Source organism: Ornithodoros turicata, chromosome 2 (genome assembly GCF_037126465.1).
Source record: "Ornithodoros turicata isolate Travis chromosome 2, ASM3712646v1, whole genome shotgun sequence".
Taxonomy (NCBI): Eukaryota; Metazoa; Arthropoda; class Arachnida; order Ixodida; family Argasidae; genus Ornithodoros; species Ornithodoros turicata.
The window spans coordinates 103,111,115-103,137,735 of record NC_088202.1 but is presented as its reverse complement, the minus strand read 5'-3'; the positions used below and the strand labels follow the sequence as shown (position 1 = coordinate 103,137,735).

The 26,621-nt window shown below is 43.2% G+C and overlaps 1 protein-coding gene across 8 annotated transcripts; it reads right to left on the bottom strand.

Annotated features, from left to right (window-relative positions):
- Positions 1 to 43: 43 nt before the first annotated feature.
- LOC135385879 (SWI/SNF-related matrix-associated actin-dependent regulator of chromatin subfamily E member 1-like) lies at positions 44 to 26,621 on the bottom strand. Of its 8 annotated transcripts, none has more exons than XM_064615460.1 (13): positions 26,406 to 26,621; positions 26,175 to 26,221; positions 25,772 to 25,864; positions 21,727 to 21,813; positions 14,720 to 14,851; positions 14,157 to 14,232; positions 14,009 to 14,067; positions 7,780 to 7,843; positions 3,834 to 3,884; positions 3,084 to 3,253; positions 2,909 to 3,010; positions 2,511 to 2,840; positions 44 to 564 (listed from the first exon to the last, which is right to left on the bottom strand). In XM_064615460.1, exons 1-13 carry the CDS (start codon positions 26,464 to 26,466, stop codon positions 427 to 429), a joined length of 1,410 nt encoding a protein of 469 aa, XP_064471530.1. In that variant the 5' UTR covers positions 26,467 to 26,621; the 3' UTR covers positions 44 to 426. The 8 variants fall into 8 exon arrangements, with proteins under 8 accessions (XP_064471530.1, XP_064471531.1, XP_064471532.1 ...); XM_064615461.1 differs by having other exon boundaries at positions 14,018 to 14,067; XM_064615462.1 differs by having other exon boundaries at positions 21,739 to 21,813.

The window sequence follows — 26,621 nt, the reverse complement described above, 5'->3', positions numbered from 1 at the left end:
TTCCCTCATGAAATGATAGACATTCATGCAATGTACAACCAGATAAATGATGAATGAATGACTTTTATTTTGAACTTCATGGGTACACCATGACAAGTCAAGATGGTTACAGTAAAACACATTTAACAAAGTCTGTCATAAAAGCGGGCTAAGAATCCTGTTTTCGGGAGCAAAAATAGTTTCTCCATAAGTACACGAATGCATATAAAATGAGTAGAAAATGTAAAAAGCGTGTACTGCGTGAACCAGGTCAACTGGCATTGATGCACATTATCTGCCATACAAATTAAAATCAAATTTTGCATCTGGTGATGCCGCCACAGCGTACGGAGGCACCAATATTTCTCAACACAGCTTTAGGAACGTGGGACTGGTTTGATGCCAGTTGAGAATACTGCATATGCATTGAAATGTTCCATCAAGGCATTAGTGGCCTGACTGATCTAAGCTCTCTATAGGTACATTTGAAATGGATGACGTGCTATGTGGATTGCCTCCAGGTTGTTCGTTTCTTTGGGGCACTTCCTTGCTGTCCTGATCAGAAAATGTGCCATCGCTTCGTTCCTGCAAAGACAGCATAATTTATGTATAAGACTATTGAACGAATATAATTTACGTTATAATTATGTAGTTGGGTGCTCTTGTCGATGACGCAACATTTGTTTGTGTAGCAGGTACAGCTTGAAAGATACTTGTCTGGAATCGACAGCTTGCAGTTCATCCTGGCTGAAATCTACATGTTTTGCAAGAATGTTTCTTCAGACTAATAGACACGTACGGCATGTTACCCAGTACATGTTTATTCGTCGAAACAAACGATCTTGCAACGTCTGGAGATTCCAGGCCGGATAAACCGGAAGCTGTTGCTTCCAGACAAGTATGCTGTACATCAAGTAAAAGTGCGCCAAAATACAGAAAAATCAGAAAAGGCAGAGAAACACAGGGTGTTTTTTTTCTCCATTACAGATTTTCAATAAAAAGGCTGCCAGTTTTGCAGTCGGATTATATGGCGAGGTGGACATTCTCTTGTCAAGAGTATATAGCTACTAGATGACTAACTACATAAAATTTGTTAATGAACTTTAAGTGCGGTGATCTCCACTGGATGGAAACTTTCAACGAGCAACACAAAGAAAATATAATGTGTCATATTTACCTCTTATCATAAATTGATGCATATATGCAAGCACAGTTACTAACCCCTGTATTCCCAACCAACCCTGAGGGCTCCCTATGTAAGTGATAGCCCTCAGGGAGGAGAAATTCGTTTCCCAAAGCGCCCGTATCTGGAAGGGGCGCCCCAAGGGCACGCGCCAGCCAAGTGAGCTCGCGAGTTTCCTGTACGCTCCCTGAGGGACGCTCGCCTCGAAACAAACATGGAGGACATGTGCGATTCCATAACGGTTTTATGCTGACAGTGCGACGAATTTGGGAATGGGAATAACCATCTTGAGCGGTACGACGAATATGAATTCAAAGAAAGATACTGCTTATCGAACTCGTCTGTGCATTATACCAATGTCTCAACATCAAGAGGGGCATGGACAATCGTGGCTTCCCTTGCCCGCCAATCCAGTGATTGTTACAATCTTGCCATTTTAGCGCAAGACACATACACACATAAAGAGACGATGATGAGATGGGTACAATTCATATTCGCAATACCCAACAGTTATACAACATCTGGACACAATACTGACATGAAGTTTGCAAGACAAACGCCAGCAGGTACCAAAGTAGCAGACGACAGCCGTCGGAAGCGGAAATGAAGCGCGGTCGTGCGCATGCGCTTCTGCTTCGTTCTACGAGGAATCGGGCCGAATCCCCTTCGAGCCTCCCGATGGCCAGCCCTTCGCTGAGCGCGTGCACGTTTACGTTTGAGAAACGCATGCTGCCCTGAGGGGACGTTCGCCCTCAAGGGTCCCGGGCTACGGGCGCCCTTAGGGCGAAGTTGCGGGTTGTTTGGGAATACGGCCCTAAGTCACATAAGAAGTCACAAAATGAGCCGATGTAAGCATACACTACAACAGTTTGCCTCTCTGCTAGAAAGAGGGTAAAGTTTGCAGAGACCACTTGAAAAAGTGTCTGTTCACTCAGAATGCAGCAATAAGGGGCTATTCGTAGGTCAGTACTGGTCCACAGAAGAAATCACGTGCACCTCAACCTTAAAATGTTACACCCTTATCTGAGAGAGGGACCAATCATGTACCTCCACGGGCAATAGGGGAGAGAGGGGGAACTGATGAGCTATGCAGATAGCTAAACTACCATATATGCATAGTGCATTACAAGAAATGATGTAAGTTATTTTTTGGGTGGTTGTAATATTATATGTTTGCATTTGTACGGTTTTTGCATACATGCATGCAGTATGATTATGAATGGTGCCCATTGGATACTTCTTGTGTTTATGGACACATGAACAGAGCCTTCTGTTAGTAGTGTTCCTCACAACCGTTATGAAGGACTATTAAAGACAAAGTATTATTCCAGTTAGCACATTGGCTGACCTGAGAGTCCTGGCTCTCTGCTGTGTCTTCACATTCCATTGGCATTGCTGCAGCTGACCCGCTTCTTGCAGATGGTGCTCCTTCTTTTTCAGATACATCTTCATCGTCGTCATCCTCGTCTTCTTCACGGGTCCTCCCTTGATTCTCAGAATCCATCCCCTCTGCAGCTGCTTCAGCAGGCACCTTGTCTGCGTTCTTGTCTTCTCCTCCACCATTGGCCTTCTCTTTCTTTCCCTCCTCTTTAGCTGCCAGATCCTTCTTCATTTGTTCCAATGCTCGCTCTACCATCTTCTGGTACGTTTCTGGGTCAACCGCCTTGCCAAAACGTTGCTGCGAGGCAAGAAGATAAAATGTGTTGACAGAAGGGCTTCTTGCATCCCAAACATAACACTACTTACCTTTTTAAGGTCAGCCTGGAATGTCTCGCTTGCTTCCAAAAACTTTCGCTTCTTTGCTTCAAACTTTTCTTCGATCTGTTGCAGCTCAGCCTCTAGTTTCTCCTACGTTTCATTGCATATTCTCGTTTATTGCTTACCCTTCATGAACCTCCCAAAGACAGTCAAACACTGTTACCTGATGCATGGTGAGGGACTGAACCTGGCGCTTGAGAACGCTCATACGTGCTGTTGTGACTACTGAGCGTACATCAGGCACTACAGCGTCACTAAAGATCTCATTGATAAGCCGGTGGTTGCGCATGTATCGAGATGCAGCAACGTGCTTCACGGAGAACTCGTCGATATCTGAAATTTCAGAAAAGCAAGCCACTTAGTGCATACCCTGAAATATATCTAGAGTTCTATGTTCTTCAAAAAAAGAACGGGCCAACATGGTGAGGCAGCTAGATGGCATCGCTTGTGTTTTGTGATCCCAACAACACATCTGCTAACATTCACATTGGGCTACATGTGTTAATAGCAACAAAGCATGACACTGACAAATGGAAGTCTCTTGGATGCAGCATGCCATCATGTTTGCAAAATGCCGAACGTTACGTAGTACTATCCCTGTTCTGTAGCCAAATGGTAAATGTTGTGACAGACCATTTGAAACAGATTTCACATGATTACCCCACTCACAATTGAAATATTTACGGCACACTTTGAGAAATTTAGATGTCTGGGCAAAGATATGCAAAGAAGTTGTGAAAGAAGTCTTTGCTTTTGCTCCTCCCATGTCCTCTGCCAACTAAGCCAATTTGATATTTGAAAGTCAAAATATGCTTCCTGACACACGACAATGAAGAGACTATGATGCAACAGACTAACACATTTGTGCTCATATACAAACTGATTATATAATATGAAAAATGGGGAAACCTACCACTCATCCCCTTGACTTCCAAAAGGTAAATGCTATTGCCAGAGCCTATGCCTATATGAATGAATATAAGAATGTTTTAAGCACAAGATGACTGCCGTAGAAACCTCTAACGACAAAGCAGAGGCTACTTACAAAGCAAATATGCCCATTTAAGCATAAGAGAAAATTAGTAATGACTTCATGTGGCAGAGTTATGATGACTAATCATTTTCAAATCAGTAACAAATTAAAAAAAAAAGCACACCTATCCAAATGCCACTTCATTTCACATCACTATTGCAATGTATATCAACTTCATGCCAAGGATAGCAAAAACTGCTTGTCAAATTGAAGAATTTTGAACAGAGACCCTGACACATATAAAAGAGACAGAGAGAGGGAGGAAAAAAAGTTGCATGCACTGTCCTTGGATATAACGTTTCAAAATGAGAGGGCATCTTCAACAGAACGCACAGCACAATGCGCTTATTATATTAACACATAATTAATATATTAATATTATTATAATTAATTTTATTAACAAATAATGGGAACCCAAGCAAAGTTACCCTTGCTGAACTAATTATTCAACTTAAGGCATTTGGAAAGCTTTACATTGCAACCTCTATCAGAGGGGAAAGCTACATTGTCATACGGTGCTAGTGGCGTTGTGCACAACAAGCATTTGCTATGGGGAAGCCTACACAAGATACTCAAGTAAAAAGGAGGAAAAAGAATGAAAACTAAACAGAAATAATTGTAAGTAAACAGTGTGGGCAGATTTATGCGTTTTGCTCACATGAGTATTTGTGGTCAAGTGACTGGCAGGGCTTCAAACAAACCTCTTGAGAGCTTGGCAAATGGCACTGTATGGACCCCCCCCCCCTCAGCCATTTCTTTTCTTTTTTCTTTTGCACAACGAGGGAACTGAACCCTTTCATTAACAGCCAATATTGAGAGCCAGATTGAGTTGTGTACATCTGCACTCTTACTTTGCTACATACAATGTTGCTATAGCAAAACTGTCAATTGAAAGAGAGATGATGTGAAAATCAGCCAGAGATTTGAAGTAATTGAGCTTGAGTTACTGTCGTTTCACTATTGTCAGTAATGGATATGCAGTAACAAGGAGGTAATGGATGGTGGGATACATTGTATAGGATACGTAGGGTTCTTCGTTTTCGGGTTAAACCCAATTTTTCAAGATAGTTCCCCCCCCCCCATACAAGTTTTCAAGAATTCGGGTAAAACCCGATATCTACCCGATATCCTTGCGGTCCTTCAACTTGTCGTTCTAGGTAAACCGTTGGAAAGGTGAATCATAATATCACCAAAGAGAGATATTGGTGACAACCTATTTGTCCTCCTTTTATAATCCCCTCCTGCAGGATTCAATAACAAGCTTTTGTGGAGCTTGGGCAAGTGTTTGAATATCGCGGTCATTCACTGCCCCAGTTCCGAGTGGAAGTATAAAGATTCTTGTTTCTTGTCCCAGTGTCAGAGTAGTGGCTTGTTTCGTATGCCTTTCGTTTAATCTGAAAATTCTTCGATCCATATCAAACAGAGATCGTAGCGCCCGATTTCTCCCCGAATTCTCGTGTGTAAATAGCATTCATTCCCCTACCCCCGAATTTGAAAAATCATAAAACCCGAAAACCAAGAACCCTAATGATACATAACATAACATAGCATAGTGTAGTGTAGTGTAGTTTTGTGCAGAAAAGCAAATACGATGGCACTGATGGTCAGCATGCAGAATTTCTAATGTGTATTCTCCCAAATTTTTTCAACAAAGTTGTCTTTTGGAATGTCTTTTTGAAAGGTTAATCACACATAATTTCTTGAAATTCTTCAAACCCTTATTTGTATAAATCTGTTATTACGGTGAATCCTGTTTCAATGGAATCACTGAGCAATAGCTGATGCAAAGCAAAAGCGCAGACCTCTTGCAGAACAGCTCCGATACACTTGCACGGTATCGAATATGTCAGCACCACAGCCTCAAGCATGCAAGAAATTCTGATTCAAGGCTTTATCTCAGTATAATACAACTTTATGCCAGGAGCTTTGCCCTTACATTTTATTTCCAGGTTGTGCTTCATTATATCACCACCTCATCATTAAATGACTGACACCCTGATGCCACAATAGTTTATGACTGGAGCTGCTATTTAGTAATTTACCTACACCTGATACTTTTCCCACATGCAATCTGATTGCATTCATGGTAAGACTTGTAAGTGTGCACTTCTGCCTGTGCCTCTGTGCACTTTGTAAATTGTTAGTCATACTCCTTATAGTTACTACTTTAGAGATCTAAACGCGAGTAAATAAATTAGAAACTATCTACACCAGAATTTCATGATCCAGGAATGGAAGAAGCACATTTCAAAGGATACCATATTGCAACAGTGTCAGGTATATGCTATTGTAATGCTACATACAGTTGGATCTGTACCAAAAAGGATTGCCCATTTGTGGGCTGCCCCACAAAAGTAATCGATACTGCAGCAAAGGAAAAGACTACAGGATTTTCTGTCTGCATGGTATAATTGTGCATCTGTGCACCATTTACATAAAGGAAGCGCACTAAGCTGTGCAGTGTATCAAAGATGCACAGTTAGGCATGTACGTCACAAAATCCAATTTCTTAGCTAAGTGTTTCTATAAGAGGGTGATAAAATCAGGATGGCTGCACCTAGAGGGACTACACAGTTTAAACTGGAAGATTTTTGAGTTTAGCCACATGGAACGGCAGCTTATCTGTACATGTCATATACAAAACGTCACTTCACAAAACCTTAGTTTTGGAAAAACTCTGTGAAAACTGTCTAACATGCAAAAGGCAGTTTTTGTTCGTCATGCTCATTTCTGAGCTATCCTGTGTGGTTTTTGAACATTAGACGCATTGTCATCCTTCAGTTCAGTCGCTCCTTCTCAGCTTCTTAGACATTACACACTGCTCGGCTATGACACAGTGGCAGCAGAGGGATACTACTGATTGTGGAATCACAAACCAAGGGACCTTCGAGCAACTGGAGGAAGCCCAGCACATCGCATTCACATGGCTTGACGGAAGAGCCACCACTTCGACAGAGTCTCCTTCGAGCTTGGTTACGATGGTGTGACAGGAAGGGCGCAACACAGCCATTTCCACACTGCACGAGTAAGATTCTGACGCGCAAATTAATATGTTTCTCCGCACCACAAGGAGCAAAGTGGAAGACATCCCCCCTTCGACTACAACAATTTCCCAGCTTTTCCACAGGTACCACGTGAAGGTGAGCTTCCTACAAATATGTGACGTGGTTATGGATAGTGTGCAGAGCAAACGGCAGTGCTGCCTATGTTCGGAATGATGAGCTTTACATTAAAAAAACCCTGATTATGTGTGATGGCTGTGAGTAGCATAAGATATCATATGACAGTGGTTTCCAATCCTCTGCTCTGAACCAGTGTGTCGCTTTAAGTCCTGTCACCATATTCAATCGGGACTATCGTACACCAGGTATGAAGGATAGAAAAATAAAGTGTTGTGTTAAACTTTCTAGTCCAACCAAGAAGCAAGACTTAAAATATTTACAGCATGCCTAGTGCAAAGAAAGTGAATTGGTCTGACGTGACCTAGAGTATTCCAGACCAGTGCAAACTCATATGCTCCAAAAGGCACAAAATCAGCCCACACACCTTGCATCCACCTAACTGAACCTCACCATAATGACCGTCACAACCACAAAAGAAAACAAAGCAACATACTCATGGCCTAAGAAATCATCCCATGAATAAGAAGAAATTAATAAGTTGAAGTAGGCAGCAGGTTATTGATCACTCTGCCATTTGTACATGTCATAGTCATCACATAACCTAACTTTCACAATGCAGTCACTTTATCACTCTTTTCACAGGTACAATAAGGATTGGAATACAAATATAAAGCATCAAGGGAAGTATAAAGAGGGCAACATACCTTCATCATCCTCTGCAGGTTGAATACTGACTTTCCCGTCAGATTTCTGTGAAGACATCAGAGACTGGAGAGGAAATGCATATTCACTACACAATGCAGGCACAACACTAATACATGTACACGCAAGGTCATGCAGAAACCATTATACAAACTGATGACACTACAAAAAGCATTATAATACCGAAACCACTAAACTACAGAGTAGAATGCACGCATGACAATCAGAAATGGAACAGAAAAACAGAAAATAGGTGGTCATCTTTCTCCTAAGGCTTATTTTGCTTGTGACAATTTTTGGCCAAGCTGTAGTGCCACTGCATTCAGTGTCAGAGACACATAAAGCCACAGAACATTAATCCTGTACAGGACAGAACACGACTAAAGAGAAGCCAATGCGACAGCCACAGGAAGCACCAGCGGGCATATCCGCAGTCTCACTACAAAAGTATGACATGTATCTCTGCATGCATTTTGGAATGCCCTTTTGCAATCAGCACCTAGACTAAAAAATAACTAAATAAAAACCACTTCCACCACATTTTCAAAGTTGGGCACAAGGTTTGCCTAAATTTTGTCTCCATCCAAATGTGCCATTTAAGGCTATCAAGCCCTAGTGCTGGCTTGCATCGTTGCACAAATAATTTATTGGGAAAATTTGTTGCAAAGCTGAATGTTGACAAGAGGTGGGCAGGGGAAGCCTGCACTAGAGCACTGCATGGGCCTGAATTTACCAGCCCGACCCGGCCTGTACCCGAAGCCACGGTGTCTTACCCGGCCCCAGCAAAAGCCCGGTCTGCAGATTTGTAATGCGATCCGTCCGACAGGTTATATCGATACAGTACAGACTCATAATACTGCGCAAATCACACATACTTGGAACATGCAATCGCAGCCTTTGGTGTGGTTTGTGCTTGTGGCAACACAATGGTGTCGGCCCAGGCACTTAGTTTCTTTGCACTCAAAACGAATGTCAAGGACCAAATAATGAAAGAATGGCTCATAAGAGCTCGACCCGACTGTGGATCGAGAACTCTTGAACTGGACCTGCGCCCGGCCCAAGCATGGGGCGCGTTGTTGGCGTTCTCGGGTAGCCGCAGGACGTCACCGTTGCCAGAGCAACGGCGTGTCCATGTGACCCTCGTCGTCACATGCAATTAAAGCGGCGTTGCTGGCCACTTTTGCACCGTTGCTGCGCCCCTCGGCTACCGTCATCAGGGTGAGGGTGACGAGATGACGGAAATCTTAGCGTCATTCGTCGCCAGTAAGAGTCGCGAGAACTCAAACATGGCGGAGCTCTACTGCATATTTCGCGGATGTGGGCATTGGTGAAGATGATATGGTTTGTGTGTTTCGTCCACATACTAACGCATTCACAGCCCTGTCAGATGACCAGTTCGTTGCACACTTCCTGCTTTAGAAATATGCAGCACGAGAAGTCTGCAACGCCGTTTCGGAAGACTTGAAACAACGTACGTAGTATTACCTTTCTGTATCATGCAGTTTCGAAGTTGTAGTCATTGTATCCTAATGTAATGTGCTTGCACTTTTGGATACTATATGCCTATGAGTTGTGTCGTGGGGTAAAGGCAGGAATTATATGTAGCGAACTGATTATATGTCAGGGGGGGGTAGAAGAAGAGGAGGAGGAGGAGGAGGAGGACAGAACAGATTGGTTTTGTGCAACTTGCTGGGGCCTGAACGTAGTACACCCGTATTAACAGAAAATGTGTCCCATTTACAGTGCAGCAGTGGCGTTCCACCACGCTTTCCGCGGAACAGAGGGTTTGAATGGCACTGGGATTCTATGGAACTGGCACCTTTCTCGACAACATTGCTCATGAGGAGTATTTTGCAACAACAAAGCGACCCTTTCCAGATGCCATTCATGCGGTCAGCAAGCCAACATAAAAATAAAAAAAAGAGAGAGAAAAGGCTTCCAGGAACCCACGATTCCCTTCAACTCCCGAGGAAAAGCTGGCTGTTCGTCTTCGTATGAAACAACATATGGCATCATGCATTGAACATCCTGGGTGTAGGTAAATACGAATTCAATAACAGCGTGTACTTTCGAGATGCATGTTTAAAGACGTTAAAGGTGTTCTATATTGGGAAGATCCGCGACACAAGTTAACGAATACCCCACATCAATGCCAGATACCCAGGAAGTTGCCACGATGCTCCCATCTGGGGCTTGTGCAGGATTCGCCAGAGGGCCTCAGTCCTTTTTGCAGAGGGAGAATGGCTACTAGGTAATATCAAGCTCACAGGTACTTCTGCAAAATGATGCAGGGTAGAAAACTATACAATGTTTATTTCACTATGAAAGAATAAGGACATTGTAATACAAACAGTAATTGAATGTAACGGTAACTTGCTAACATAGAATGAACACATTTGAAGATACTTTAATGACAGAATAGACACGTTCTGTACTTGAGCAGCATAGAAGTAAGGATACCGGTAACGCACATTGGACCGATTAAGTACAAAACTGGGTGTTAAAAAGATAAATGTTTGTTACAGAATGAGCTTAGAGGGGTTGGGACACTTCACAGATGTGGTCCATTACATAATGGATGCATTGTACTACACGCCAGAATACTAAGTGAAACTTTTAAATGTAGGTTCACATTGGTGCAAAGGACCGTCTTTTATCTTTATGCAAGATAACCTGGGATGACCTGTCTCAACCCCTTTAAGGAAGAAACTTCCTTGACAATCACGAAACTTGTTCTAGAGGTGAATACTAGGAAAAGAGCTTGGTCTGAAAAACTCTCAGGCAATGCGCATACGCAATAGAATTGTGGACAGGTACTTTTAACAATGTGTAGGAAAACTTGAGGGCACCTCATCCAAACCATGTATCTGCCTTCTAACTTCCATGACACATTTTTTAAATTGGAAAGAGCTAAAAGGATGGCTGGTTGGTCATACATTATGAAAAATGGTAGAAACCATAGAATCTCCAGTGCTGGGGCATACCAAATTACAGACTGGCTGGAAGATTAGAAGAGATGGGCTCTCCAAAATAACTATGGACATCGTCGAGAGATTATATTAAAAAGTACCGGACAAAAGAAAAACACAAAACAAAGGAAAAATTGGGATAATAAAATATGTACATGAAGCGCAACAGATGTTAATAAAGTTTTGTTAGAAATAAGTGTACATCTGATGTTGCAGTCAAGAAAGGAGGTAACATAATGCCAATTATGAAGAAATGTAGCAAAACTTGTGGGTGTTCATTCAAAGTTTACTGAGTGTAGCACAGGTCTGGCATACAATATCCAAGTTAAACGTGGAAAGGAAAAGTAACAACACACCATCGGATGTATCGGCACATGAAAAAAAAGATGCCTTCTAATGCCACCTGCTCAAATGTTGCCTGCCTGCACACTGCTGAAGAGGTCCAAGAAGGCCGTAACAGCTGTCCAGTGCTGGCATGGCGACGTTTGTGCCACAAACACAAAAGAACAATAAGGTAGTTAAGAAAAACAATGAAATTTTGTAATTATTTTTCTGTCAGGGCCTGAACATATTTTCAATGAAACGAGAGTTCTACGTGAATGACTGTAAGCAATGAGTCTGTCAGACCTTTATGAGAGGAAAGGAAGGAATAATTCCTTCCACAAAAGGAGAACAAAGAAAATACAGAATATGAAAGCATACCCTCTCAGGAAATAAGACTTTTGGATGCAAGCTCAGTGCATCTGTATGTGTGTTTATTGTCCTTTCGCGTGGCCAGCACGGGGGTTACAGTAACTGATGGTACGGTGATTTGAGGCAGAACACTTACTTCGGGCTGCAGCAACACACCATCTTCAGTGGGGTTGGCACCACCGACAACATCCCCCACTGTGTCCAAGCCACCCGGGCCATAACATGAGAATCGAGACCCCGAAGAAAAGATGCAACGTCAACGACGCGCTCTGTTCCCTCGGGTACGGCCATGCCACCACCTTCACCAGTGCTCAAGATGTTCGTTAGGCTGGCCCGTGAATTCCTGCGGATGCCGTATCTACAGTTTTTTCATAAAACTTGCCACCCGGTGGATTCTTAACTATGCCGCCGAGGGAGTTTAGGCGGGACGCTATGTCCTCCCATTTCTTTATCCTGTCTTCTTTTGTTTCTCCCCCCGCATGAACTGACGGTTGTTGCAGAGCTCCGGGTGCTGTTCCACGAAGGCCAGGAGCTGGACCTTCTGAGTTGCACTCACTGCCGTACCTGTAAATCAACATGTAGACAACTACAATTGGACGCTTCTCGTCCATGACCCTTGTAGGGACGTTAATATCCCTTCGCTAGTATGTTCATTCCTCATAAAAGTGCAAAACTTACCAATCGGCAGTAAAAAATTCTTCTTTGGAACTTTTCTCGTTGTTGGGGATGCAGGAGCTGACAAGTGTCTAACGATTTGCGTTGCAGCAGAGCGGCAGAGCTAGCAGACGACACTTGAGGATCTCTGATTGGCTAACTTATATTTATGACCTGTATGTATATTCATATTTATGTAGAACTGCCTTCATGTCAGTGCATAAATGGCAACTTTATTTGATAAAAAGAATGATATTCAATGAAAGTACCGACATTCCTGATATTAGAAAGATTTTTCATTTTTTGAAGCTGCAAGAAGGCATCTGGTATGGTGAGTACCGGCACAGCAGCGTCGCGGAAAACGAGAAAAAGAAGAGGAGGCAAATGACGGTTTGTTAGAATCACGTTGCTGGTCAGTGGGAGGGTGTCGTCATCCCATTAGCGCCGCCGTGACGAGATGCGATACAAAGCGACGTGGTGACTGTATGGCCAACAACGCACCCATGCAGTCAAAATTACTTTGAGGCCCGATTTCGGCCCGCGGGCCGGGCTGGGCTCGGGTTTTCCGGGTAGACTGGGAAAATGCAGTGCTCTAGTCTGCACCCTACATACACACAAATGGAGAAGCACATAAACTTGACAGAACCTAACACCTATCAATTACAGAAATCAGCATTCAAGTACTGTACGATTGTGAAGAGCATTAAAAACTTTCCATTTATGTAAGATAAAGTATAGATAAAATAAACTACATTCAAAGCAAAAATTAAGTAGAAATGCAACAGAAAGCCTGTTCCTACGAAGTGAACATGCTGTGACTGGCACGCAAGGCTCATCTCCATGTGCACAGGATATGATCACAAATTTGTTGATAGGCAATAGGAGGCATTAGGATTTAAAGTGCCATTAGGGAATAGATCTCACGTCTCCAGAATCCTGCCAAATTTATGTGACTGCAACCCACATGTCGCACACTGTATTCTCCAATATTTGTTTCTCTGTGCGATGTTGTACCAGAAAATTATTTTCTAGTTTTGAGCAGTGTGATATCATGGGTAAAGCTCCTTGATTTCTGCGGTGAAAAATTAACATTTCCACGAAATGGGATTTACAAACCTGCAGGATTCCGCTGGCAAGAGAAAAAAAAGGGGGGGAAAGAAAAGGGGGAAAATTTGCAGCACTCTCTCAAGATCGCTTAGCGCCGCGTCCTGCACACTCTTCCTACCTTTTAGTGCGCAAAGCAAATTAGATTCAACTCTGACGACCTCTCTTTGGGCATTCCCGTCCTTAAACCTTTTTTCGTCGTGGCACCTTCAGCTGTGCAAGTACCAGCAGAATCAGTCGTGACTGAACGGGTTCAACCCATGAAAACGTCGAAGACTGATTGAAATACATAATTCTGTAACATATAAAATATTCTGCAACAAACACACAATTCTGAGGGAAAGAGCAGCTTCTGCAAAAAATGGTCAACTTCGCAGAATCGCAGGAAAGCCGGGAGCTTTAATCATGGGGGCACACAATCTGTCACACCTCTGGCAACATTGCTCCTTGAAGTCCGATTTCCGCCTCCTCAACACAGCTGCTTGCAAGTCCTCTAACACAGAGTGGAGAGGTCAGACAGAGAAGGTGCGCACGCTGTTGCCAGGATACAGACTGCAAAGCTCGTGGTGGGGTGCCCTGAAGGCATTTATATTTTGCGTACTGTGGCTTTGAACATGGTTGACTTATTATAATAGAAAATAAAATAAATATTGCTTTTTAAGTCCACAGTGGCACTTTAAAAACAGCCAGCATCTCTTGCAGATGATTAAGAACTGGATGCAACACGCTATCTTTTCTAATATCATGCTCTGTACTTTAAAGCGCAACCAGCAACAGCTTTCACATAGAGACACTTCTAGTTTCTACTGACCGAACTCACAACAGATGGGCTGCGTTCCAGTGCTTCTCTTTCCTCTGCTGCTTGTTGTGCTGAAGGGAAAACAAGGCACAGGAAATAAGCAACTTCACTGATCTTTAATTACAGAAAAATTTACATAAATTCCTTGCATCGTGCTCACCTCTGACTTTAGCAGCAACCCATGCTTGGTAAGCAGGAGAATTGTGATACGATTTCAAGGCCTCGTTATATTCCATCTACGCAAATGTGATTAGTCACAATCAGACTTACATGCACCACACACAGCAAATCTAGTATGGTTTTATGTGTCACTATATTAGGTTTCCGTTCGTATTAAATGCTGAACCTTCTTTACAATGATTTAAAAAATAAATAAATTCACTGTGTCTAGTTTCACTCTTGCGCTATGCCAAAAACTTACCTTACACGAGGCTACAATAGAAAGAAAATTATATGTGATGACACATCTGCTTGTAGTTCTAGAAATGTGGGAGCACCTCATGAGAAATGAAAAGTGCTGGTAAGAAGTGCCATGTGAATTTGCAGGAATAGATCAAAAGGCACATTGTACAAAGTGCAATTTGTAGTCAATTTCTTTAATTTTAATTAATTTTCAAGCTAAGGATTGCACTCATTAAAGGCATGACAGGGTAAGTACCACTGTCTTTGGTACCTCTGCTGTGCTTTCCAAGAAGGCAAAACGATACACACGATGACACCCACCTTTTCAGTTTCATAGTCGTCAATGTATTCTTGCTTGGCTTCATCAGGAAGCTCCCTCCACATTTGGCCAATTATTTTGCCAATTTCCCACAGCTTTAGATCTGGATTTGTTGCCTTCACCTGATCCCATACCTGAAAATGGACCACCATGCAAGCTGACTCCACGTCAGCGTAAAGACCGATGTGATGTAGGCACACACATGCACAAGGTCATGCAACAAAACATTCACTGTACAACACAAAAAAGCATGCTCAAGGTCACTGTCCACGTCTCCACCTCGAGAGCCAGCCTACTAATGCTCTGCTGCCAATCGCACACAATTTACTTTAATACTGCCAGAAGTCTAATGCTGTGCAAGACAAATCGAGCCATTATTGGATTAGAGCATCAGGAGCAGCTCTCACTCTTGCACAGGGAACAATTAGGCAGACAAACAGAAATACACACAGAGACAAATGATATAATGCTGACACACGAATAATGACCAACATACACTAAGTTGAGCAACAAATTTCAAGGCAATCAACTGGAATATCAAGGAATCAGGGCATTAATGTTGCCATTGGAACAGGCTCATCCCCAATCTTAAACAATACACTATTACCGATTTGTGCTCTCTTGAATAAGTGAGAAATAAGATTAAAAGAAATCTGCCGGCACCATCATGAACATGCCTCATTGAAACAGAAAACAATACTGCAATGAAAATTTCTGTAGTGGCACTCAGAAACTTAGAACTATGGCATATCCTACAAATGTGCATTCACATGATACTGAATTTTGTGATTGCAATGGAAAAGAAAACGGAAGTATTCCTCTAAAATAACTGGTAATCTAAAACAGAAATCAGTCTTCAAAATTAATGCAAGTATCTAAGAAGAAACAAAATACATTTACGACACATTAGCTGTTAGTTCATGCAAGAGGCCTGCATTTTCAATGTGCATATTTTCAACTTCAACGTACCATATTATGTATCTAATACTAATATCACACAACTTGGGAGCAATGCAAATTTCAGTCAAAGACCTCTCGGGATCCCTGCACCAGGGAAAGGTAACAGAAAAGGTATTGTACCGGAAATGTAGCGGGTAGCGGCAACAGAAACGGATATCGCACTCAGAATATCGTAAAGAGAAATGGAATATATTTACGGTAATAATTCGGGTACCGCAGGAGCCAAAGATTTACAATCCTTTGCCAAATCATTTAGATAAATGTATAAATAAAGCTGAACGAAGTGAACTAGAACTAAAATGAACTATCAAACTGGAGCATCTGGAGCATATAAATAAATAGTATATAGTAGTAGTAGCGTATAGTAGTATATAGAGGCATAGTTTGTATACGATTATGGCGACTTACAAGTTGCAAGCGCGAGTAAACATTCGTGAAAACCATGTTCACATACTGTAAAAGTGGTTAATTTTGCTGTCTTAATAATTCCAGAATTTATGTGGGATCGTGCTTCGGGAATATTTTGTGGGACCTTAATTTCGCGAATTCGTGTGGAAGTGGAAATCGCAAGATCGGGGAGATCGGTGGTTCATGACACTGCTTCGGAGTGGCTATGTGCTGGTTTTGTGAAAGCAGGTATCTGCAATGTGTTCATGAAGTTCGTTGTTATCAATTAAACGTCTTGCTGGTTTTGAGCCTTCATGTTTGTTTACATGTTTTGCCCATCGCTCAGGCTTGCATATCATGGAATTTATCCACCAGCTAGCCTGGATTTACACCATTCTATCTGCAATGCCAGATGATACACTATGCAAATAAACTAGTGTTGTTGAAGTGGCGTTTCAATTATAGAAATGTTTGACAAGAACGAATTTGTGAGAATAAAGGTTGTCATGCAAGTTGATTTGTCTTTTTGTGGAACTCATGTCGCCGCGAAATCCAGTGCCCATACTTTTTCATCCCCGCTACCTATATTTCGCGGAACCTTAATTTCCTGAAAAAGTTTCATCACAAAAATTAAGTCCTCGCAAAAATTTGTACTCTTGCAGTATTAGGTGTTCAAAGAAACCCCACGCTATATTTTTGAATAAATGTTGTCTATTCATATCCTGAAAGTCCTCAAAATAGGTTCCACAATGTATACATAGAGGTAATGTGTATGTAGAGGTTTAAAAAAAAAGAGGAAAGGAAAGGAACCGGGGGAGGGATGTAACTGAAAGCAACAACAGCGCTTGCGGGAACGGAACAGAAACAAATATGGGCCAGTAACAGAGGCTGTAACGTAAACGAAAAAGTAGTTACGTTTCCCTGCCTCGTACCTCATCTTGAAATAACCAGATGTCTCATCTAGTATAATTCAACTTTTAAGTATATACAAGCTTTTCTGCAGCTGTTAGCAACACATTCTCGTAGTCTATGCAGACAGCCCTGAAGCGCTTCCACTAACTCACTTGGTAAAAGAAGAATTTGGTTATGTAGGCAGACAAAAAGTTACATATAGCAAAAGCGAAACCACACGATAGAACGTCAGATATACACCATAAAACATATTTAACTGCAGCAGTAATACTGATGATAAACCCATACTTAAAAGGCACACCTTGATAATGCGTGCTGTGTACTCAAAGGGGCCATGACACCTCAATTTTTAACAAAACAATGTTTTTCAGTACACAGTCATGCTACTCCGAAAATGTAATTTGAAGCCATTTTTTGTAGCATCGAAATATGGATTTTGAAGGACTTTGGAGCACCTCAGCGCATCTAAATATCAATTTTCTGAGTACCTACTTTGGTAGCAGTATTACCAAGCCTTGGCTTCATGTCACCTGAAACGTCGCCATTTCCCTTCTGGCATATACGCTAAATGGGCTCACATGGTAACCACTCTGCAGCAATAGACCCTTTTCAAAAGTCAGTCTGACGACCTTCTAGCAGACGACAGTCGGCCATATCTTTGGCACGTCGTACATGTGGCTCCGTGTATGGTAAGCGAACGTGCGATGGCAAACGAGAATATTCAGTGTTCGAGAGACTTGACGAACATACAACATGGGTTCTCCTAAAGACGTGTGGATGCCTTTTGTGAACATATGAGTGCATCTGGCTCGACTGGTCGCGCTAGAGAGAACAGTTATTATGCGTATCATATACGGGTTCAACTTCCATTGGCGTCGCCCTGTCGACTTCCAGGTACGGCACATCATATTTTTGCATGGTTTATTGTGTTTCTTATGCACATTTCAAGACCAGTCGTGTATTTTGAACATGGGATCCTACTGTTGCATGCTTTCGCGGGTGTTTCCTAATATCCTATTATGTTCTATGCCTTCGCATATGCGAGGTATTTATAGTTCGTCCATCGAGAATGACAACGGAACGCTTCTGACGATAGTTATTTGGAAAGCCATGTATCATGATAACTTTTGCCGCCAAACAGTTTGTACACACGCCTTGTTTCCTTCGGCGTCTCTCACGCCTAGCTGGATGCAGAAGGGCACGCAACAACAGACTGACATCACAAATGCAGATGGATGATCCACTCATGAAAAGAGCGATGCTTCGATGAGAAAGCAGACCAAGTCCCAGGCGGCGGACGTCAAAAGATCACCCCAGGCGCGCGGTTCAAACAGAGCATTGCTGTCCGCGCGGGGGCAATGCTCCCATCCTTGCCCAAAATATGGCGGACGTGTGCTACAAGAGTGTAGTTGGCTCGCCTTTAACTAGATGGCGCCAACTTATGAAAACCCCCTATTGCTATTTTAGATAGAGTCACATGGGATAATGTGTGGAGATAATTATCGGCAACACAGAAGCACACACATGTAGATCTCTAATTACGAAGCGAGAGGACTCTGTGGGATAGCACTGCATGCGACATAGTTTTGTGTCCGAGAATAAGCTCACACGAGAACAAACAGCGGGCAGGAAATGTTTCACGCAGATTTCCCTTGTGGTTGCAAGAAAATGATCTGCACTATCATTACAAAAGGAATGATCTATTGTGCGACTTGTTTCTCTAGTACTCCGCAATCGCTGAAGCCTTGAGGGAGTGTGAGGGAATTCAGAGCGTGCGCCAACCAATGAAGCCTCAGGCAAGCCATAGCTCATCTATGCTCGTTCTCTTGAAAAAGGATGCACAATAAATAGGGTCTGAGGTTTTCGGGTAATATTTTTTGCCATATTCTGGGGGTAAACGTGCGGGAAAACAGTGGCATCCAATTAGGGTGAATTTGGGTGTAAAATTTCTGGAATAATATGATACAGGTAAAAATTTGGTTTATCAGGCACATTATACATATTACAAATGTAAAAAGAAAACTATGTAATAATGTTCTAACTAATAATGTTCACTGTCTGCGACAAAAGGTCTATGGAAATTCAAACCTGCATTGAATGGAATAGTAATTCAAATCTGCACATGGATTAAAGCACTACATACTTAACATGGCACTGCTACAAGTCTTCACGTGAGAAACGCTTGCGTGTCGAAGTAGGAGAAAAGAGAGCCGGTTTCTTGCATTACGGAATACACACAACGCATAAAGGGAACTTTTCCATTAAAGCTCCCATTTCTTCTGCTCAACCACAGTACAGGAAAACGAGAACTGTCATTCACGGAGCCTGATAAGTGGTTGCAGACAGACCTGTCCGTTTCCACTAACTGTCCTGTGTAAATGCTCGGTGAGCAGGGTGTCTCTCTTAAACCAACAGGGTAGCTCCAGATGTGATGTCTGTGTTGTGTGTGACCTCGACCACTTTTGAAATATAAGTAATGCCCCGGGTTTTCCGCGATTCCACGAAATATCGCGGAATCCTTCGTTTGGCACGGAATCCCTTATTTTTAGGAGTGTGCCGATATTCGAGTTCTTGAATCTGAATCAAATATCAATCACTAGAAGTATTTCATTCGCGAACGAAATACCCAATATTCGGATTGCCGAATATCCGACTATTCACCAAATGGAAACACCTCAGACAGCTCCCGAAAGTGGGCTTCACCTGGCGCTTCCCTGCATGAGGTGAAGCCTGCTTTACGAAATTGTGCATGCTGCAGGGCCAACACAGACAGATTGTAGCTTAGCCTAATGGCGATTTCGGGTGATGCACCTGGTAATCCGAGCGAGAGCGCCCAGGTCCAGTGCACGCTCTACGTGAGAGTCGCTCTGGGGTAGTCATCACCCGAATTTGTCGGACGCTCTACTGCTCTTCTACGAGGGTCGCTGCGCTCGCTAGCATTGTGCGTTCGTCGTGTTCGTGAACTTCCGGCAGCGTCGTTGGCGGCGTCGCGCACTTTCACCTGATCACAAGCATAGCTTGCGAGAAGCAGGTCACATCATCCTCTTTGTCATTCACATTATCGGTGTCAATTGAACTTTCATCGCAACTACTTTCGTAAAGATCCATGCCGTCAATGGTGAACGCGACAAAGAGACAGATGACAAGACATGTGACAGGCAGACAGCCGCAGGAGCAATACGTAGCAGACGACACTCGCGAGGCGCATATATGCGCATGGTCGCCGTCGAGAGCGGAAGAAGAGAGTTGAGGGCGGTTTTGGCTCGGCCTCTCGCAGCAAGAGCCAAAAAAGTGCTCTTGGGGCGAACAAACTGCTCCGTTGTGCATCATCCGAACACGCGGCTCTTGCTCGGACCGCACCACCCGAATTTACCGCTCGGGTTCGGGGCAGAAAAAAGTGCCCCAAATGCATCACCCGAAATCGCCATAAGGCTTCGGTCTCACTCCTCTTGTGAAAACTGCCATGTTTGCCAAGAGATTGCGCCGCTCCTATTTGTCTGACGTTGGAAGTATTGATGTCATAGGAAAGCACTTTTTCTATACAAATGCACTACAGCACCCTTTTGTTTATACATCGCTCAGCTGTTGTACTATAAAGCGAGGAACATGACCATATTCTCACTTTTTGCTCATCTTTGCCAAGGTTTTACGCAAAGAAAAAAGAAAATAGCGCAATGTAGTTTTTCGCAGCGTTGTGTCCTGGGATACACAAAGTGTGCCACAGCCCCGAATTATTGATATTTGACGTAGGTAATTTATAAACACTCCGAAGAAAACCTGAAAAATTTGATTTTTCAACTTGTCATTTCGGATTGTTTTAGTGCTTGTTTGAAAGCAAAATCCGCACTAAAGAGAGACAATTATGCACAGAACAAATCCTGAAATTTTCACCGTAATCGGAGTGTATCAAGGGGAGCCCAAATGCCTAAAAGCTACCCACTCACCGCCCAGCGAAACCGAAACTCATGGGCTGTGGCAAGCGAGATTTACCACGTAAGTTGGTAACCATGGTTTGTAAGTCCCAGCCTTCCCTGAGAGATGTCGCAGGCAAATACCGAAAGAAGACGTTTTCTGCTACAGCTGTTTCCGCACTTTTCGTTGTCTTCTTTAAATGTGTGATCAACGACATTTAGACACAACGGAGATACGGCAAACGAGGACAATACGGAAAGGACGGAAAGGCACCACACCGCCGTTTTCCGTATTGTCCTCGTCTTCCGTAGCTCCGTCGCGTCTAAAATGTCATACCAACCCCACACTGCGTTGTTAGTCAACGACATTTGTTTGTGGGATATACCTACTTACGCTAGCACAACTACGTGGGGGATTGAGTGTCTGCCCCACTGCCCCTCGGAACTTTATCATGCGGGGATGCGGAACTTTATCATTCACCTCATGCTTTTTTGATACAGAATTGTGGCTTATTTTGTGGAGGTTTGGAAGTCTGTTATATAAAAAGTGACTTGTTCAGACAATGCTAAGAAGCAGCTTTCAAGTACAATTGGTGTACAAGATTGCAGGGAGAGGGAATAACCCATGTGTCATAACCCCTTTAAGAGTACAAGCTTATGGATGCAAACAGTGTGAAACATGCTCACTGGTGATGGAATAAAATTCACCATGGTCATACAAAATATATGGCACAAATAAAGAATATAGATTAATTATCTGCGCAAGAGTTAAAGAGGCTTCGATGTGAAATAATTATAAAGGGAAAGATAAGCAAAAACTGATTCGTTTCAATCCTTACCATTTTTCTTACCTTTCTACTGTACCTCATATAAGGCATCAGAGGCTTATCAGGGGGCTTTGGGGGTTTGGGAACGCGGCTCTCCGCCTGGAGAAAGACAAAATGATATCCAAATTTTCACACAGGCCCATTTTGATTGTGCACTAGTTATTGGGTTAAGACCATGCGTCAAGCCTAGTATACAAGATCCGCCTGCCAAACTGAAGAGGTTCATTGCAAGTCCCAGTACAAAGCATGCTTAAATGCGAAAGTCAGTAAAATAATGTGTTGCATTCTTGAGAACATTTCTGATGCTGAGCAATTTATAGTTGCTCATCAACAAGCATCCATGAAACTCAAACTCAGCTGGAAAAACCATGTGTCTTGTCGCACGTCTGGGTTCAGTTCACAGTTCAATCAATAATTCACCATTCAAAGGCACACATTAAATGGCCCAGGTAAAAACATGTGTACGAAAAAATGACTCGCCAGGGCCCGCTTGCACAAATACTGAGGAAATTCCGAACTGGAATCCTCAGTAGCTTTGCCAGTGTTCTACGCACGAGCAGCATTGGGTACTGTAGCACGTGCCCAAAAGCACTACTGGAGCTGCTGGGCTGAGGAAGCTCCTCAACATTCGAGTAAGCAGGCCCCAAACTTTTGACAGGATCAATTACAGATTGGCAAAAAGCTAATGTGAGTCTAGTTATACTTTTAAAAGATGTGTGTGTAAAAGTCCTGATCGAGGTGCTTCTGGAAGCTCAGTCTGAGTTCCAGTAACGAACACCTGCCTTGTAATTGAGGTTCTGTACACTTTCTGCTTACAATCATCAATCATAAGGTATGTTTCCAGACAGGCAAATTTCCAAACCGAGAGCAGGTGATATGCAGAGGCGCTTGCTTGGCTATCTCAACAGTGGTGGTAAAGTAAGGGTCGATTCACACGTTGCAACTCTTGTGGTGCACAACCTAGTTTAGCAGTGACCGTGTGAACGGGTTGAGCAATGCATTTGCTTGAGCTGCAGCATGGATCGCCCCACGAGCAATTCTTCTCCCAACCTTCAGGCGCATCCAACCAATCGTAATGACTGGCCGTCGTGGCGTCATTTCCGACACGTAAATTCTGCAGCCTCCCCGGCGGTTCACATGAAATATTTCAGAAGCGTATACGAAGAGGGGAGTCAAGTCCTTTAGGTCACATTTTCCTTTCCCCTTCCCTTTCTTTGTACAGCAGTGTGTTTAGTCGTGTATATGTCTATACTATATATACTTATGTGTGTCACCACTTCACTTTGTACCTGAGGAAGCGTGGACCTCCACGCGAAAGCTCGTACAAATTAAACTTAAACAAAAATCTTCAGTGTCGGCTTCTGTATTTTGTTTATATGAAATATTTCAGTGAACACGTCCTCGCAAACCGTCAACAGTATTTTCAGTTCTCGCTCTTGCATGATTGGACGAAGGTGATGATGATGACATTTTCTCGCGCCACCTCACGAGTTTGTTCAACACTACGATGCGGCGAGTTGCTCACCTTGTGAAAGCAAACTGCTCTCTGCAACTTTAACTGCGCGCAACCATTGCTGGAATAAAACTGCAGCAAAAGTTGCATGGTGTGAATCGATCCTAAGAGGCTACATCCAGGGTGCTTCTCAAGGAGTGGGCCATATTTTCCCTAAAATCATGGTTCTTTTTTTTTTTTTTTCATTTGACAACTGTGCTACATATACCTATTTGCGGTACGGCCTGCTTCGACGTAACGTTGCTTTAAAGGGATAGTTCGCTCCCGAACGAAACGTGCTGGAATGTGCAATAGACAATGAACAACTCCCTGTCAATCCCTTTCATTAGAAATCAACATATTTTCAGAGTTTTCAGTATTTTCCTGTGGGCATCAGCAGCGCAGCCGAGTGCCATGGGAGGAGCATATTACGGGAGAGGGCGGTCATCTCACGTGATGTTGCTTCAGGGCTGGCGATAGAAAGCTGCATCTTGTTGCCTGGGAAATGGACCGCCCTCTTGACCTCACATTGTTCTCACACTGACAACGTGCACATTACTTCTCCGCGGGAAAGCCTACGTGCGTGGATCTCGTTGCTTTCAGATGTGTACAATAAACCATGCCACTCGAGTTAGAAATACACTACCGTCTGCAACAGCAATCAACGAATCGACGCTTGGAGAGCGAACTGTCCCTTTAATAGCCAGTGCTATCCTTCAGCCTTAATGAGCTTTCATGATGAATATGATGAACTAATAAAGATGGGTTGGTGGTTTAAATTAGAAAGCAACAGAATCCGCAGTGAGCTCTTGTATGGCAGTATGGAAGGGACAAAAATGCAATATCGGCGTGCGTCCGGCGGGGTGCCGCTCGTTCGTCTCTCTGCCTGTTAGCTGGCTGTTCCTCAATTGGGTGCACCCCCCCCCCCTTTATACCGCCGACAAAGATGTAGCTATCGCACTTCTTTCTAAGTCTCGTTGTCTCTCTCTGCTGGAAATTCTGGGAACGACAATGAAGATCAGGCTTACTTTTAATTCACTGCGTTGCGAGCAATGGTACACCATGCAACGGCAGCAAGTGCATCGACAAGGACTGAACATAGCAGAGAGGGGGACTTAAAGAGGCCGTCCCTAAAATGAAACTCCACAAGACACACAGGGATTCTGCATTTTTTTATCTGTGACAGTGCACCATATGATCATGTTGCAGTTTTCATATTTGTAGGTTAGGGCTCTACTCTACAACTTTCTATTTTGAGCACCATCAACCTATTTGTACCAATTAACAAAATTAACTATGAAAACTGAATAAAGCTACGCTCCCAAACAAGCCAATTTGAGGCGCGAGAGCGTGGGAATGCCACGCTCCTCGCTCGACTGTTCCCAAACCAGCGAGAGTCAAAAATCAGCAAAGAGAGCGTGAATTCACCATCTCGCTGATATCTGCGGCATCCAGATACTTTCGCTCTCGCTTCCAAGATGGCAGGCTTTATAAACAAAAGCAGCCGAAAACATACGAGCATGCTGGCACATGGAATCGTAATAAAGCTAGTAATTGCGATAATTTTGACTATATCAAAATTACAGCTATTTTGCATGCTTTGGGCAATTTCACGCAAACCAATTGTGTGCAAATGAATTCACTCGAGAGTCCGCTAGGGGACCCAATGTCGCAGCAAATGATCACGAAACTGGCCGATGCAGAGCCGGCGATAAAAGGCCAGGAAATCTGGACAAACTTATGAAAAACGTAAGCAGTAAGCAGTGCCGTTGTGAAGACTCGCGTGGTGTGCCAGTGCCAGTGCAAAAGACGCAAAGGGTATTAAAAACTGTCATTTCAGAACACAGAAACCAGTGAACAAATTTGTGTGCTTGATACATGCACTGAAGAAAGAATATTTCATAATCACGTTTGCGGCTGTCTCTTATTGTGTACAAAGTTTAAAATATCTAGAATGGCATTATATGAGTTGACTCTGAGAAACGACACGCATTTTGGACGACATGGTGAACACTGTCTTCTGCTCCACTGTTTCTGGCGAGTACCTTTGGGAACAGAGGCGCTAGACGCGCTGTCACTAAGCGATAGCCTGTGGTAGAAAGTCCTCGCCCTCGCGTCGCTTTCCAGCTCTAACTGAAAAACGCGCCCGTTTGGGAACGTAGCTTAAGGATGGCATTGGCTGTTGAAACAACATTGCATTGAAGTAAGCGATACTGTGAATAGGTATATGTGGAAGAGTTTTCAAGGAAAAATGAACCATGAATTCAGGAACATTTTGGATCACTCAACGAACGAAAACACCCCGTATCAGTTGGACTCTGAATGTGAGCCAACAAGAATTTGGATTCTTGGGACGTCCTTGTATCCTTGTTCTCGCTGCTACATGTGGCGAACATTGACAGACCTGCTTGTTTGGGAATGCAGATATTGGACAGTGCTATGATGCAGTCACAATACATAATAAAACCGTTGTGCTACACATGGCCGTTAGCAAAACAAAAGAAAGATAGAAGGGCAAAAAGTGATTCTAGAAGGGAAGCAAGAGAAGGCCTAAAAGAAACTTACGCTACCAGCACCTCGCGAGCCCAACTTCAGAGGATTGAAAGCCGGATGGCCATGAGGAGATGGTAGAAAGGGGCTGCTGTTCCCTGAAGAGGGCTGAGAAACAACATTCACATTTGCGTGGTGTGCCACAAGTAACAACTTAGCACCGCTTATAGTTAATAGAGTGAGAACAGGCAAAACACTAGAATCGTTCAGAAAATGCTTTTCAGCAGATGTAACGTTATTTTATCTCATGCGTATGACAATATTACGAAAGTGGAGTAAGTTCTGGGAAATGCAGCTCTCCCCAGCATTAGCGGAAGGTTCTAGTGATGTTGGTTAAATTGTTGAGGGCATACAAGATTATTACCACCAGAGAAATTGTTTTAGTTCATGCAATTGAGGTGGTACTGCATGGACTTACCATTGGTGAATTCGAATTTGATGTAGACGCCTGTGTTCTCGGTCGTTCTAAGAAGGAATATAAGAGTAGCCGTCAGCAAATATGTTCTTAATTTGTGTAAACGTGCAGCGTTTCTGGCAAATAGGGGAATTAACTGAAAACAACAAGACAGCTTCGCAGAAAGTCATGCCGGAGATCGTGTACGGATTATGAGTACGTTGTTCCAGGCGCTAAAAAAGAAGAAAAGCTTACGGGGTGTCGACGGAGCCGGCGTAGGCACAGGCGGTTGTCGATAATTCGGTGGCAAAGCCATTGTGTATAGTTCACTGCACGATACAAGGTTTCTTCAACGGAACTGCTGAGTACGTAACCCTTCAAAGTGGGCTAGAAGAAATGAAACTGCAGCCCCCATTTACATGACGCCATTTCACTTCGGCCTCACGAACGCATCATCATCGACAGGAGACA

What these genes read in the sequence shown, in the direction of transcription:
- LOC135385879 (XM_064615460.1), bottom strand. Translation starts at nt 26,466, where the DNA reads ATGGCTTTGCCACCGAATTATCGACAACCGCCTGTGCCTACGCCGGCT. An exon ending in GCCCATCTGTTGTGAGTTCG is followed by an intron (nt 7,844 to 14,008) that starts GTCAGTAGAAAC and finishes TTTCCTCTCCAG; the next exon opens with TCTCTGATGTCTTCACAGAA. An exon ending in ACCTGCAGAGGATGATGAAG is followed by an intron (nt 3,885 to 7,779) that starts GTATGTTGCCCT and finishes TCATTCATATAG; the next exon opens with GCATAGGCTCTGGCAATAGC.